The following is a 15,680-nucleotide window of genomic DNA, read 5'->3' on the forward strand; positions in this document are numbered from 1 at the left end:
TTTCTCAGGTGCATTAACAGAGAGCTGGATCAGAAGTGAAGCAGCCAGGACTTGAACCAGTGCCCATGTGGGATGCTAGTATTTCAGGTGGCAGCTTTACTTGGTACACTACAACACCAGCCCCAGTGTTTTTGTTTTATTTTTAAAGGAAGGATCAACAGTTTGGAAAACTCTGGCGAGGTTAAGTGTATTCCTAACATGGATGCCTTCCACAGTCTGTGCCAGAGTCAAGGAAGGGGTGGAGCATAGGAAGCAGAGAACAATGGCTGGAGGTGGACAAGAATCTTGAAACAGTTCTTTTGGTTGCCTTTTTTTTAAGATTTACTTATTTATTTGAAAGTCAGAGTTACACACAAAGAGAAGGAGACTCAGAGAGAGAGAGAGAGGTCTTCCATTTGCTGGTTCACTCCCCAATTGGCTGCAATGCCTGGAGCTGCACCAATCCGAAGCCAGAAGCCAGGAGCTTCCTCTGGGTCTCCCATGCGGGTGCAGGGGTCCAAGCACTTGGGCCAGCTTCTGCTGCTGTCTCAGGCCATAGCAGAGACTGGATCAGAGGTGGAGCAGCCAGGACTTGAACTGGTGCCCATATGGGATGCTGGCACTGCAGGCAGCGGCCTAACCCACTATGCCACAATGCCGGCCCCATTTTGGTTGTTTTAACTTAAAAAAATATTTTAAAATGTATTTGTTTATTTGAGAGAGGCTGACACAGAGAAAGCTCCCATCTGCTGGTTCATTCCCTAAATGCCTGCAACAATTGACCCTGGCCCAGGCCAAAGCCAGAAGCCTAGAAGGTCTCCCACAAGGGTGACAGGGATCCAATTACATGAGCCATCACCACTGCCTTTCAGGTACACATTAGCAGGAGACTGGAGCTGGGTGTAGAGCCCAGGTACTCCCAATGTGGGACAGGGTATCTTAGCCAGCATCCTAATCACTAGGCCAAATACCTGTCCCATAGAACGATTTCTTGATTTTTTTTTTTTTTTTTGGTAAGAGGGAAGATGTAGAGGGGCTGGCATTGTGGCATGGGCTTAAGAGCAGATTAGACCCAGGCAAATAGTTTCCTTGACTCTGAAGCTGATGGTTCAGAAGCAAATATTCAGAATGAAGACAAAAGGCTGGAAAATACAGCCAGCAAGCCAGGAGAAATGGAGATAGAATGAGAAGATCTAACATCATGCAACTGGAGTCTTAGAAGGGGCGAGATAATAGAGCAGAAGCAATATTTGAAAAGATTCCAATCCTTGGATCTTCAGCGGAGAACTTCCTAAAGTAATTAAAGACATCAAGCCACAAATCCAAAGAGTTGTGCAAACCCCACTCAGGATGAATGGAAAGATCACACTTGGCATAACCATAGCAAAACCACTAACCACCAAAATGAAAGAAAATCTCTACAGGAACTAGAGGAAGTAAGGCAGATAATGCTCAAAGAAGTGGCAAAGAAGCCTGGCAGCACCTTTTCAACAGGCACAAAGGAAATCAGAAGGGAATGTTTCTTTCAAAATGTTTATTGCAAAGAAGTAAGTACTAACCTAGAATTCTATACCCAGCAAAATTACGCTTTAGAAATAAAAGGGAATGTATGGCATATAGGAGGCAATCAGGTAACACTAACTGGATATTGAATAGTAAAGAATTGTTCTCAAAACATTTATGTGTGGCATTTAGGTTGTATTGACAAAAAGATCCTGATTTCAGATCCACACTGAAATATTTACAGATGAACTGATAGGATACCTGCCTTTTGCCTCAATAAAACAGGAAAGAGAGGGACCAGTTCAGACAGCAGCTCAGACCCTAGGCAAGGCCTCCTCAGAGATCCAAAGACACAGGGTGCTTTGAGCTGCAGGGGCTGACATCCTGGAAGAAATGAGCCTTCCACGGGGGCCTTTGAGGGCACCTTGAGGGCAGTTAGTCCAATACTGGATATCCAGGGCCGAGAGCTCCCAGAGTCACAGTGAAGCCTCTGCTATTCAAATCTTGTCTTCAAGCAAATCATTCCAGAGCATTCCTAGCAAAGAGGAACTAGAATCTGTATGCTCCAAGGACCTGACATACAGGAGGGAAAGCAAAGCACAGAGACTCGTCGTGGTCACTTGAGGGTAATTTTGGTCTGATGGGAACTTAGATCCAATATATACATGATCTGTGAACACAGCCAGAAATACAAAGCAAGGACAAAGTTTTTGCCCACTTGGTACTTGAGCAGTTTCTTTTCAAATTTAATTAACCTGTTTTATTGGGGGGAAATTCATATCACAAAAAATTCTCCATTTAAAAGTGAACAAGTGGACAGCGCCACGGCTCACTAGGCTAATCCTCCACCTGCAGCGCCAGCACCCCGGGTTCTAGTCCCAGTTGGGGCGCCGGATTCTGTCCAGGTTGCTCCTCTTCCAGTCCAGCTCTCTGCTGTGGCCCAGGAAGGCAGTGGAGGATGGCCCAAGTGCTTGGGCCCTGCACCCGCATGGGAGACCGGGAGGAAGCACCTGGCTCCTGGCTTCGGATCGACACAGCGCACCGGCCACAACACACTGGCTGTAGCGGCCATTTGGGGATGAACCAACGGAAAAAGGAAAACCTTTCTCTCTGTCTCTGTCTGTCTAACTCTGCCTGTCAAAAAAAAAAGTGGATGAGTAGAACTTAGCATATTCACAATGTGGTACAGCCACCACTACTTATACCCAGACACTTTCATCAAGCCAAAAGAAAACCCTGCAGAGATTAAGCAGCAGCTCCCTAATCTCCTGTCCCCCAGCCCCTGACAAAGAGTGAGCTGCTGTGTGACTTGAGCAGCTTCTTGTCTCAGAACCTCTGCCAGCAGATTGTGAAGGAGACATGGAAGAAGACTGTCAGCTAAGTGGAGGTGGGCCTACAAAGCTTCTGGAAAACAACAAGGAACCCAAGTAATGAGGTGGGTGGAGGAATCATAATGCTAGTGGAGAAGAGAAGGGGGCAAAGATAAGGAACTCAACAGGTGTTGCCTGAGAGAAAGAAGAGGAAGGCAGGATCAGGTCAAGAACTTGGCCAAAGCCTTCAGCTCCTCAACCTGGGGTACTCCATTGCTGAATTCATCAAGAACCATTAACAATTTTCTTTTCCAATCTCTCAGGACTTAGTTTGCAGATAGGAAGCAGAAAAAAGTTACGAATTCAGTTTCATGAGCATCTACTTGGGGCTCAAACACAAGAATTGATTAAGTTAATTATCCAAACAGTTCCACCAGTAAGAGGATCAATATTCCCTCCAGTTTCCATATGTGGAAACTGAGAATTACAAACTGGAGACCCATTGTCTAAGGCTATTCAGGAAACACCTTGGAGAGAGGAGGCTGGGCCGGCCCTCAATCCAAAATCAACCCTTCTGGTCTTGCCCTGATATTCTCAAGACACCGCAGATGTGGTCTTGGCACATGTTGGGGATGGGGTGGCAGGCCCAGAGGGAGACCTAGGTCGGCTTGGGGGAGGAATAAAGCACTGGGATTCATCCAGGAAGCAGGCACTCACAGAACAGCCATCATATACCAAAAAGTTTTTGGCAGTGACTCAAACAAGGTAGCTGCCCTGAATGGTCTAACATTTTTATGAGAACAAGACAATGCAAATGAATATGTGCACAATGGAGATCACTTTAGGTGGTGAGTAGTGCCAGGAAAGAGAAAGTAGGGAAGGGAGGGATAGAGTGGCTGAGGATCTCAATAAGCACATTAGAGGGAGCGCAACATCACTGGTCATCAGAGATGTGGCCATCACGTTGCAGGCACTAGTTTCACGGAGCTAGGACAGTGCTTCTCAACTGTTGATGAACTGCCCCTCAAAGGACATCTGACAATGACTGGAGACAGCTCTGGTTGTCACAGACCAAAGGTAGGACATGGTAGGCTAACAAATACCCCCCCCCCCCAAAGGATAACCATGTCCTAATCCCTGGAAACTGTGAATGTTAGTTTATACGGCAAAGAAAGGATTTCCCACAAGTGATCAGGTAAAGGGTACAGAATTGTAGAGATTATTCTGGATTACCCTTGTCGGGGCTAAATGCAATCACCGGTGTGCTAGTTTCAGCCTCCACCTGTGGCGTCAGCATCCTATATGGGCTCCGGTTTGTGTTCCAGCTGCTCCTCTTCCAATCTGGCTCTCTGCTTATGGACTAGGAAGGCAGCAGAAGATGGCCCAGGTCCTTGGGCCCCTGCACCCACGTGGGAGACCCAGAAGAAGCTCCTGGCTCCTGGCTTCAGCTCAGCCAGCTCTGGCCACTGTGGCCATTTGAGGTGTAAACCAGCAGATGGAAGATCTTTCTGTCTGTCTCTCCCTCTGTTTGTAGCTCTGCCTCTCAAATAATTTTTAAAAAGAAAAAAAATTGTCTACTAAAAATAAATGCAATCACACATGTATTTCTTTTTTTAAAAGATTTATTTATTTATTTGAAAGTCAGAGTTGCAGAGAGAAGGAGAGACAGAGACCGAGAGGGAGATCTTCCATCAGCTGGTTCACTCCTCAGATGGCTGAAGCAGCCAGGACTAGGTCAGGTCAAAGCCAAGAGCCAGAAGCCTCATCTGGGTCTCCCACATGGACATGGGGGCCCAAGGACTTGGGCCACCCTCTGTTGCTTTCCCAGGCCATTAGTAGGGAACTGGATAGGAAGTGGAGCAGCTGGGACCCAAACTACTGCCTATATCTGGAGGCTGGCATTGCAGATAGCAACTTAACCTGCTACACCACAGTGCTAGCCCCAATCGCATGTATTCTTATGAGAGGGGGTGGGGGGGGGTGGAGACTAGACACACAGAGGGAAGACCATGTTTAGACAGAGCAAAGAGAGAGTTGAGGATGCTGGCCTTGAATATTGAAATGATGGGGCCTGCATCATGGGGGAACAGGTTAAGCACTGCCTGTGATGCCAGCATTCTGTATGTGCTCTGGTTGGAGTCCAGGCTGCTCCACTTCCTATCCAGCTCCCTGCTAATGCACATGGGAAAACAGCTGAACATGATCCTAGTGGTTGAGTCCCTACCACTCATATGAGAGACACTGATGGAGTTCCAGGCTCCTGGCTTGGACTGGCCCAGCCCCAGCTACCATGGCCATTTGGGGAATGAACCAGCAAATGGAAGATCTTTCTCTTTCTGTCTCTTCCCCTCTTTGTAATTTTGTCTACCAAATAAATACATAAATCTTTTAAAAAGAGGCCAGCACTGTGGCATATTGGGTAAAGCCGCCACCTGCTGTGCCGGCATCCCACATGGGCGTTGGTTCAAATCTTGGCTGCTCCACTGCTGATCCAGCTCTCTGCTGTGGCCTGGGAAGGCAGTAGAAGATGGCCCATGCTTGGGCCCCTGCACCCGCATGGGTGACCTGGAAGAAGCTCCTGGTTCCTGGCTTTGGTCTGGCCCAGCTCTGGCTGTTGTGGCCATTTGGGGAGTGAACCAGCAGATGAAAGACTCTCTCTCTCTCTCTCTCTCCCTCTCCCTCTCCCTCTCCTTCTCCTTCTCTCTGTGTGTAACTCTGCCTTTCAAATAAATAAATAAATCTTTACAAAAAAATTATTAGAGGGGCCGCCACTGTGGCATGGCTAGTTATGCCACTGCTTGCAGTGCCAGCATCTCATTTGGTCACCAGTTCGAATCCTGGTTACTCCACTTCTGATGCAGCTCCCTGCTAATGTCCTGGGAAAGCAGCAGAAGGAGAAAGCCACAGGAGGAGGATTAACCAAATGAACCATGGCCCCGGCCCCAACAAATATTTTTTTAAAAAATCCTTATTAATGTGTATAAGTTTTTTTAAAAAAAGATTGGAATGATCGTGGCCACAAACTAAGAGTCTCCCTGTGACACTGATTTCAGATTTCTGGCCTGAAGAACTGTGAAAGACTACATTTCTGCTATTTGCAGCCACCAAGTTGAGTATCTCTTGCTATGGCAGCAACAGGAAATGAATGTAGGGTGCTACTGGCATCCAGTGGGTAGAGACCAGGGCCACGGCTACTCCTCCTCCAATGCGCAGGAAGTCCCCACCACAGACAATCATTTAGTTTAAAATGTCTATAGTGCTCAGGTTAAGAAAATGTGGGTTAGGGTGACAGAATTTTAGAGTTTAAGTTCACCAAGTTGTGGCTGAACCTGAAAGGCTGAAATCTGCAGGACTGACCACACTGAACACTGGAAAGTGTGGGCAGCAACTGGACGTTTCATACCAACTCTGGGCAAACAGCCTATCAGATTCTTTAGCACTGAAGCATACACTTAGCCTAGTATGCAACAATTCCACACAGGAAAGCGTATGTTTAGAGAAAGACTCGTGCAAGAGTGTTCACAGCTGCTTCTTTCACAATAGCTCCAATTGGAGCGGACTCATGGGTAAGTAACTTTCGGTTCTTGAGTGAGCCCTGCACGCATTCTGAAACTTGGATGAATCTCCAAACAAGTACACTGAGCGGAAGAAGCAAAGACAGGAAGAGTACATGAGGGAACTTTCTGGAGAGAAGAGCTCTTTACTGGGATCTTACTTGCCCAGCTGTATGGCTCTGGTAAAAGCTCATTATATCGTATAGCCACGCTTACAAGGAATTTCACTGTAAGCAAACGCGCCTCAATAAAAATGTTCACAGAACAGTAAGTGGAGAGGTCATGATGGAGCACAGTAGTTTGAGCAGACCATTCAAGGAGAGATGAGAGAAGAGCCCAAGGCCAAGGTGAATTCAGGAGTGTCCAGGGGCTGCAGGAACAAAGGGCCAGAGGCCCCGCAGCCTTACCAGCAGCTGGGGGTCCGGGAGCCAGGGGCGGCAGGGCGGGCTCCTTCGGGACTGTGAGGGGAATGTTCTCTGGGCCTCGCTGGCTCCCGGCGCTGCATCCTGAGCCCTCGTGTTCCATGGCCTCCTCCTGACGCACACGGCCGTCCAGAGCCCCCTTCTCCCGAGGCACCAGTGCTTCTGGAGTCGGGGCCCACCTGGCTGCAGCATGACTGCGTGTCAGTCCTGCTCAGTACCTCTGCCACAGCCCTGTTTCCACGTGATGTTTTCTAAATGGCATTCCCAGGTACTGGGAGCTAGGACTCCCAACAGTTTGGGGCTGATATGGTTTGAATATGCCCACCAAAACATGTTGAAATTTAAATCCCACTGTGGACTATAAGAGGTGGGACGAGATGGAACTGTTAAGAGGTGATTCTGCAGCCCACCTAAAAGTAACTCAAATTCTACATATGTGGGTACTTCAAAAAGTTCATGGATGGGGCAGGTGTAATTTAGTCAGCATTTAGGACATGGCTTAAGACGCGTGCATCCCACACCAGGGTTCCCGGGATTCATTCCTAGCTCTGGCTCCTGGCTCGTCTCCTCCTATGCAGACCCTGGGAGGCAGCCATGACAGCTGAAGTAATTGGGTTCCTGTCACCCACATGGGAGACCTAGATTGAGTTCCTAGCTCCCAGGTTTGGCCTGGCTCAGTCCCAGCCCCCCAGCATTTCTGGAGTAAACTGGCAAACTGGGAAGCTCGCTCGCTCGCTCGCTCCCTCCCTCCCTTCCTCCTTCCGTCAAATAAATAAATATTAAAAAGAAAGTCCATGGATAAACGTCAGTGCTGGATGCAGACTGTGGCGGTACGGTTTGCTCTAAAGTTCATTCTTGGTTGCTTTTTACCAGCCATGGAGAGTGACTTATCTACGCCACTATGGGCATCACAAGGACAGGTTCGGCCACGAGTTCCTGGAGGTTGAGTTCCGACCCAACAGGAAAGTGAGATATGCCAACAGTAACAAATTACAAAAATTACGTCACGATTAGAAAAGAGGCTTAGGTACAGAGAAGGGAGATGGAGGAGCTGAAGAGAATAATTGATGATGGTGAAATGACCAAAGAAGATGTTGCTTTGCAGCCCCCTGCTGACTGAGTGGGCTGGCAGGGGCTTAAAGTTGTCATTGGAGAGGAACACATTTCTTTTACAACATCGAAAACTGGTTCCCTTATTGATATCAATCAATCCGAGGATCCAGAAGGCTTGCAAGTATCTTATCCTGTCCAGGACTTGAAGCCTTGGTGTTCATTCTTATCAGACTACACTTCAAGATTAAACCAATCCAGATTGAACATGAGGGGGTAGGAGCAGTTGTTTTTAATTACCATTTTCAGGAAATTTTGTGTATGTCAGGGTAATTTTTTATTTTTTATTTTTTAAAGATTTATTTATTCACTTGAAAGGCAGAGTTACAGAGAGGCAGAGGTAGAGAGAAAGAGAGAGGTCTTCCATCTGCTGGTTCACTCCCCAAGTTGCCACAATGGCTGGAGCTGAGATAGATGAACCGAAGCCAGGAGTTTCCTCTGGGTTCCCCCACACGGTTGCAGGACTTGGGCCATCTTCTATTGCTTTCCCACACCATAGCAGAGAGTTGGATCAGAAGTGCAGCAGCCGGGATTCAAACTAGTGCCCATATGGGATGCCGGCACTGCAGGCAGCGGCTTTACCCATTAAGCCACAGTGCTAACCCCAGTATAATATTTTTTATAAATGACAAACTATTGCCTAATAAACATATAATTAAAAAAAGGAAGCTCATGGAAGACTGAACTAAAAAAGTTTATTTTGATCTAAAAATTTGGAAACCCATATAAACAAGCAGTCTTCAAAAAGTTCATGAAGGGGGCCTGCGCTGTGGCATAGCGAGTAAAGCCACTGCCTGCAGTGCCGGCATCCTATATGGGGGCCAGTTTGAGTCCTGGCTGCTCCATTTCCCATCCAGCTCTCTGCTGTGGCCTGGGAAAGCAGTGGAGGATGGCCCAAGTCCTTGGGTCCCTGCACCCCTGTGGGAGACCAGGAGGAGGCTCCTGGCTCCTGACTTCAGACTGGCAGAGCTCTGGCTGCTGTAGTCATCTGGGGAGTAAAGTAGTGGATGGAAGACCTTTCTCTCTCTCTCTCTCTCTCTCTCTCTCTCTCTCTGTCTCTCTGCCTCTGCCTCTCTGTAACTCTGCCTTTCAAATAAATAAATAAATAAATCTTTTTTAAAAAAAGTTCAAGAAGGGCCGGCATCATGGCTCACTTGGCTAATCCTCCGCCTGCAGCGCCGGCACCCCGGGTTCTAGTCCCGGTTGGGGTGCCAGATTCTGTCCCAGTTGCTCCTCTTCCAGTCCAGCTCTCTGCTGTGGCCCGGGAGTGCAGTGGAGGATGGCCCAAGTCCTTGGGCCCTGCACCCACATGGGAGAGACCAGGAGAAGCACCTGGCTCCTGGCTTCGGATCAGCGCAGCGCGCAGGCCACAGCAGCCATTTGTGGAGTGAACCAACAGAAAAAGGAAGACCTCTCTCTCTGTCTCTCTCTCTCACTGTCTAACTCTGCCTGTCAAAAAAAAAAAAGTTCATGAAGATGTACATTATGGGGCTGGCGCTGTGGTGCAGTGAGTAAAGCCACCACCTGCAATGCCAGCCTCCCATATGGGCACCGGTTCAAGTCCTGGCTGCTCCACTTCTGATCCATCTCCATGGTAATGCAACTGGGAAAGCATCAGAAATTGGCCCAATTGCTTGGGCCCCTGCCACCCATGTGGGAGACCTAGATGGAGTTCCTGGCTCCTGGCTTTGGTCTGGCCCAGCCCTTACTGTTGTGGCCATTTGGGCAATGAACCAGCGGATGGAAGACCTCTCTCTCTCTCTCTCTCTCTCTCTCTCTCTCTTTCTCTCTCTCTCACCCACCCCCATGACTCTGTCTTTCAGATAAATAAACCTCAAAAAAATAGAGAGGATGGGACTGGCGCTGTGGTATAGTGGGTTGGGCCACTGCTTTCAGTGCCACCATCCCATATAGGTGCTGGTTTGTGCCCTGACTGCTCCACTTCCAAACCAGCTCCCTGCTAGTGTGCCTGGAAAAGTAGTGGAGCATCGTTCAAGTGCTTGGGTCCCTGTAGCCATGTGGGAGACCCCAAATAAGCTCCTGGCTCCCACCTGGCCCGGTCATAGCCTCTGTGGCCATTTGGGAAGTGAACCAGTGGATGAAGAACTCTCTCCCTCTCTTTTTCTCTGTAACTCTGCCTTTCAAATAAATAAAATAAATCTTTAGGAGAAGTGCATAGTATGAAAAAAAAGTAGGGCTAGATTTCACAACTTTTTGTACCCGAATACAATTGCCTGTTAATTCCATTTCCATGAACTTACTTTTTTTTTTTTTAATTTTATTCACTTATCTGAAAGGCAGAGCCACAGAGAGAGGGAGAGACAGAGAGAGGTCTTCCATCCACTGGTTCACCCCCAAAATGGCCGCAATGCCTGGAGCCAGGCTGATCTAAAGCCAGGAGCCAGGAGCCTCTTCTGGGTCCTCCATGTGGATGCAGGGGCCCAAGCATCCGGGCCATCCTCACACAGCTCCCCCAGGTCATCAGCAGGGAGCCAGGCTAGAGGAGGAGGAGCCAGGACGGGAACCGGTGCCCACGTGGGATGCTGGCGCCACAGGCAGAGGCCCAGTCTACACACGCCACAGCACTGGCCCTTCCATGAACTCACTGAAGTATCCGCATACATGTAGACACTAAAAGGACTGCAGAGCTCTCATCTTCATGCACATGGCAGGAGCGTTGGTTCGCCCGCACCACCCTCCCTGGCTGGGCTGTCGGGAGGATTCCTAGATGGTGGCGAGACGGGCCGCATGGCCCTCAGGAAGGATCCCGAGAGGAGTAGGGAGGATCCCTTGAGAGATCAAGTATGCCTCCACTTTTCTCAATCGGTGGGCCCTAGTCTTGCTATAAGGGGAATAAAAGGAAGCCACTTCAAGGTGGGAAGAAAGCATTCACCAGAAGGCAGTCGTTTTTGACAAGAGTATCCAACACGCCACCTTGTGCCCTGGCTCAGTGAGGCATACGGCTGAGATGGGGCAGGCAGAGCTTCCCAGCAGACAGCGCCAGAACACAGCAGGTCCCTAACTGGGACCAGGTGCTGCAGACTTGTCCTACTGTGGTCAAAGGCAGCTGCTGTCTCACTGCCTTGGCAGAGCCCACCCAGCTGCATCCTTATTCGCCAGCAAGGGGCAAGGCAGGTGCAGGCCCAGCACAGGGCCCAGTGGCTAACAGAAGCATGAACCTGTCCTTCCCACGTGCCCTCACCCTGCCTCTGCAGCCCGCTCCCTCCCACTGTCCCACAGCGGAGGCCCGGGGGTTGTCCCTCACCTGCTCCTAGTCCCCCGCGCCATGGCGTGAGAAAGGCTTGCCTCACCTGCATTTCTCCTCCTGCAGGGACTCCAGGGACAACTGCAGGTCCATCAGATACTTGTGCTTCAGGCTCTGACAGGACACCTGCAGGCTAGAGGGGAGCTGCTTGACTTCTTTCAGCTCTCCCTTGGCTTGGTGCAACAGCAAGTTCCGATGCTGGGCCCCACACCTTGGCTCTGGGAACTTCCCCGGCTGGGAGCCTGCAAGGCAGCTCTCTGCACCATCCTGCCAGCTGGCGGCCAAGCTCTCCTTCCGGTCCTGCGTCGGGGACTCACAGCTGTTGCCCTGCTTGCCCTCTGCCTTCAGCACTGAGTCCTTGGGCCTGTAGCCTTCCTCCAGCTCCCGCAGCTGCTGGTGACACTGACGGAGCCTTCGCTCGATCTGCGCGATGGTGGCAGAGGTGCGCTGGTTCACCTTCTCAAAGGCCTGCCGGATGTGCGGGGCCTGGTGCCGGTCAGCTCTGGACACCAGCTTGAGGTAGCCCATGGTGTTCTCATCCCGACTGGTCTTCTCCACCCGCAGCTGCTCTGCCAGGTAGAGGATGCGGTGCTTGATGCTGTCCTGCAAGTTTCGGGCAAGCTCCCCATTCAAGAGGCTGGACTGACCACTGGGGCCATCCTCGCTGGATGACAGGGACCTGCAGGAAGGCACGCTGGATGGGAGGCTTGTGCTTGGGCTCTTGGCATATTCTGTCTGCAGGGGGAAACAAGAAATCCAAGTAGGTGTTCTGCAAGCTGCAAACACTAGGAGAATCGCACGTGTTCCCTTCGCTCCACAGAAAGCCTTACACATAAACACTGACACACGTGTGCACCATGGGTGCTTTCAAGACAGCACAGCACAGCCTGGGGAAGTGGAGTTCATCTTCCAGACCCCCCCATTTCAGCACTGACTCCTTCCTCTATGGGTGCACCTGACCATGTGCCCCACAGATGGCCAGACTCTCCCCTCCACATCTGCCCAGCCTGTTCTTGGACCTCTCTCCCTATTTTCTCTTCCAAGAATTACCAATCTTGGGTCTCATCTATAAAGAAGTGTTCTTATAAAACAGAGAACACAGGGGCCGATGTTGCAGATGAGGCTGTCGCATGTGACGCCAGCAACCCATATGGACGCCAGTTCATTTCCCAGCTGCTCCAGTTCCCTGCTAATGGCCTGGGAAAAGCAGTGGAAGATGGCCCAAGTACTTGGGCCCCTGCCACTCATGTGGGGGACCTGGATGAAGCTCCTGGCTCCTGGCTTCCACCTGGCTCAGTCCTTCCCATGGCAGCCAACTGGGGAGTGAACCAGCAAATGGAAGACCTTTCTCTCTCCCTCTCTGTAACTCTTTCAAATAAATAAATACATAAATGTTTTTTAAAAATAGAGAACACATGCATTCCCATGAGCCTTTTTGGCTTGCCATATTGTTACTCCCAGGGAGATAGAAGAGTAGGCAGAGAGATCTGCATGCTTATAGGATCATTCATTCAATCATGCATTCAATGCATTTTTCCTGAGCACACACCATGTGGTATGGAAGCCAGCCAGACTCACTCCTGCCTCAGAGGAAAATGCTACTGTAGCACAAAAGACTGTGTTTCTAACATAGTGAGGGACAGCAATGCCTTTGAGACAGAGCCAAGTTCAAATCCAGGCTCCACTACTGAGACCTGAGCAAGTCATAAACCCCTCTGAGGCTCTGTTCACTTAGCTCCAAAGGGAGCTGGGACCCACAGGCAGGGTAGAGGGAAGTCAAGGTACTTGAAGAGAGAAACAGAGGCCAACTAGGTGGAGCCTCTTTCTGTTTCTACTGTGAAAGTATAAGAGTGCTCTCGGGAGCTGACACTGTGGCATAGCAGGTTAAGCCTCTCCTGTGGAGCCGACATCCCATCCATCCCATCCCATATGGATGCTGGTTTGCATCCTAGCTGCTCCTCTTCCGATCTAGCTCTCTGCTGTGGCCTGGGAAAGCAGTGGAGGATGGCCCAAGTCCTTGGGCCCCTGCACCCACATGGGAGACCTGGAGGAAGCTCCTGGTTCCTGGCCTCAGATCAGCACAGCTTTGGCCATTGCAGCCGTTTGGGGAGTGAACCAGTGGATAGAAGACCTCTCTCTCTCTCTCTCTCTCCCTCCCCCTCTCTCTGTCTGTAACTCTACCTCTCAAATAAATAAAATCTTTAGAAAAAAATCAATAAATGGGTATTCTTAAAAAAAAAGAATGTATAAGTGCCTTCACGATGATGTGCCATTAGAAACTACTTTTTCAGTGGCAACTCAGAAGTGCTTGTTTGGTAATACAAGTAGATAACTTTGTTATGTGTATTTTATTGTATGTAAATTATACCTTGACGTAAAAAATACAATGTGATACCACTACACACTTTGCAAAACTTAGGCGAACAATAATAAATGTTGGCAATGACGTGGAGCAATAGAAACTCTCAATCATGACTGGTTGGGAGAGTAGACGGGTGCCACCGTTTTGGAAAAGCATTTGGTTGTATTCCAAAGTCGAATACATGCATATGGAAGGGCCCAGAAATTGCATCTATAGGCAATATCCCCTGGAGACAGGTACACTAATGTTCCAATAACCATTACTGGAAGCAACTCACCGCTCCATCAAGACTAGAATGTGTAATATATTCAACAATGCACTACTATTCAGCCATGAAAATAAAGAACGGATTCGAAAAAACATTAATGGGGGCTGGCGCTGTGGTGCAGCGGTTTAAAGCCCTGGCTTGCAGTGCCAGCATCCCATATGGACACCGATTCAACTCCCAGCTGCTCTACTTAAGATACAGCTTCCTGCTAATGTGTCCGGGAAAGCAGTGGAAGATGGCTCAAGTCCTTGGGCCCCTGCACCCATGTGGGAGAGCTGGAAGAAACTCCTGCCTCCTGGCTTTGGATTGGCTCAGCTCCAGTTGTTGTGGCCATTTGGGGAGTGAACCAGCTGATGGAAGACCTCTCTCTCTCTCTCTGTGTCTACATCTCTGTAACTCTTTCAAATAAATAAAATAAATCTTGAAAAAACATGAATGAATTTTATAATCATAACACTGGACAAAAAATAAACCAAACAAAAACAAAGCCACGTGATTTCTTTTATATAAATTTCAAGAGCAGGGAATGCTAAATAGTATTACAAACAGATGCCTTCGCATCTGGTAGCAGAGCTACACAAAGGTATGCACATTAGCAGCATACATGTCAGCATGGTGGTTCCCACAAGGGGGAAGAAAGGGGGTGTGGCTGGAGGGAGGGGGACATGTGGAGGCTGGGACACCTGGGCTTAGTAGTGGTTAAATGTGTGCTCACCTTCTCATTAGTCCTTTTTTTTAAAAAAAAAAAAATATTTATTTGAGAGGTAGAGTTACAGACAGTGAGAAGGAGAGACAGAGAGAAAGGTCTTCCAACCACTGGTTCACTTTCCAGTTGGCCACGATGGCTGGAGCTCGAAGCCAGGAGCCAGGAGCTTCCTCCGGGTCTCCCACGTGGGTGCAGGGGCCCAGGCACTTGGGCCATCTTCCACTGCTTTCCTAAGCCATAGCAGAGAGCTGGATTGGAAGAGGCGTAGCCAGGACTAGAACCGGCGCCCATATGGGATTCCAGCACCGCAGGTGGAGGATTAACCTACTGCACCACAGAGCTGGCCCTCATTAGTCCTTAAAATACATGTTGATGTGCTGTGGTATAGTGTATAAAGACACTGTTTGCAGTGCCGGCATCCCATATGGGCGCCGGTTCAAGTCCTGGCTGCTCCACTTCTGATCCAGCTCTCTGCTGTGAACTGGGAAAGCAGCAGAAGATGGCCCGAATTCTTGGGCCCCTGCACCCACATGGGGGACCCGGAAGAAGCTCCTGGCTCTTGGCTTCGGATCAGAGCAGCTCCGGCCGCTGTGGCCAACTGGGGAGTGAACCAGTGGATGGAAGACTTCTCTCTCTCTGCCTCTCCTTCTCTCTGTGTGTAACTCTTTCAAAATAAATAAATTTTTTTAAAAAAGAAAGTCATCCTTTAAAAAATACATGTTGATGTTTTCTGCACCTTTGTATACATATGCCAGATTTCAGCATTTTAGAAAGCTTTAAAATGTTCAACAGAGGGGGCGGGCGCCGTGGCTCACTTGGTTAATCCTCCGCCTGTGGTGCCAGCATCCCATATGGGCACCAGGTTCTAGTCCCGGTTGCTCCTCTTCCAGTCCAGCTCTCTGCTGTGGCCCCGGGAAGGCAGTGGAGGATGGCCCAAGTGCTTGGGCCCTGCACCCACACGGGAGACCAGGAGGAAGCACCTGGCTCCTGGCTTCAGATTGGTGCAGCTCCGGCCGTAGCGGCCATTTGGGGGATGAACCAATGGAAGGAAGACCTTTCTCTCTTTCTCTCACTGTCTAACTCTGCCAGTTAAAAAACAAACAAACAAAAAAAAAAACAAAACAAAAAAAAAAAAACAAACCAGAAATGGAGTACATGCCCAGAATGCAGCAAAGGGGCACAAAGAAACCAAAAATTTGAA

The 15,680-nt window shown here is 49.3% G+C and overlaps 1 protein-coding gene and 1 pseudogene across 2 annotated transcripts in view; one reads left to right on the forward strand and one right to left on the reverse strand.

Annotated features, from left to right (window-relative positions):
- The window catches only part of TEX28 (testis expressed 28), a 77,763-nt gene that overhangs the window by 5,394 nt on the left and 56,689 nt on the right, over positions 1-15,680 (reverse strand). For both annotated transcript variants that reach the window (XM_017338568.3, XM_070066860.1), the window contains exon 4: positions 11,190-11,878. In XM_017338568.3, the coding sequence (XP_017194057.2) occupies positions 11,190-11,878 (689 nt within the window). The remainder of the gene's footprint in view (positions 1-11,189; positions 11,879-15,680) is intronic.
- LOC103345589 (protein mago nashi homolog pseudogene) lies at positions 7,644-10,658 on the forward strand (annotated as a pseudogene).

The sequence above is a fragment of the Oryctolagus cuniculus genome, chromosome X (genome assembly GCF_964237555.1).
Source record: "Oryctolagus cuniculus chromosome X, mOryCun1.1, whole genome shotgun sequence".
Taxonomy (NCBI): domain Eukaryota; kingdom Metazoa; phylum Chordata; class Mammalia; order Lagomorpha; family Leporidae; genus Oryctolagus; species Oryctolagus cuniculus.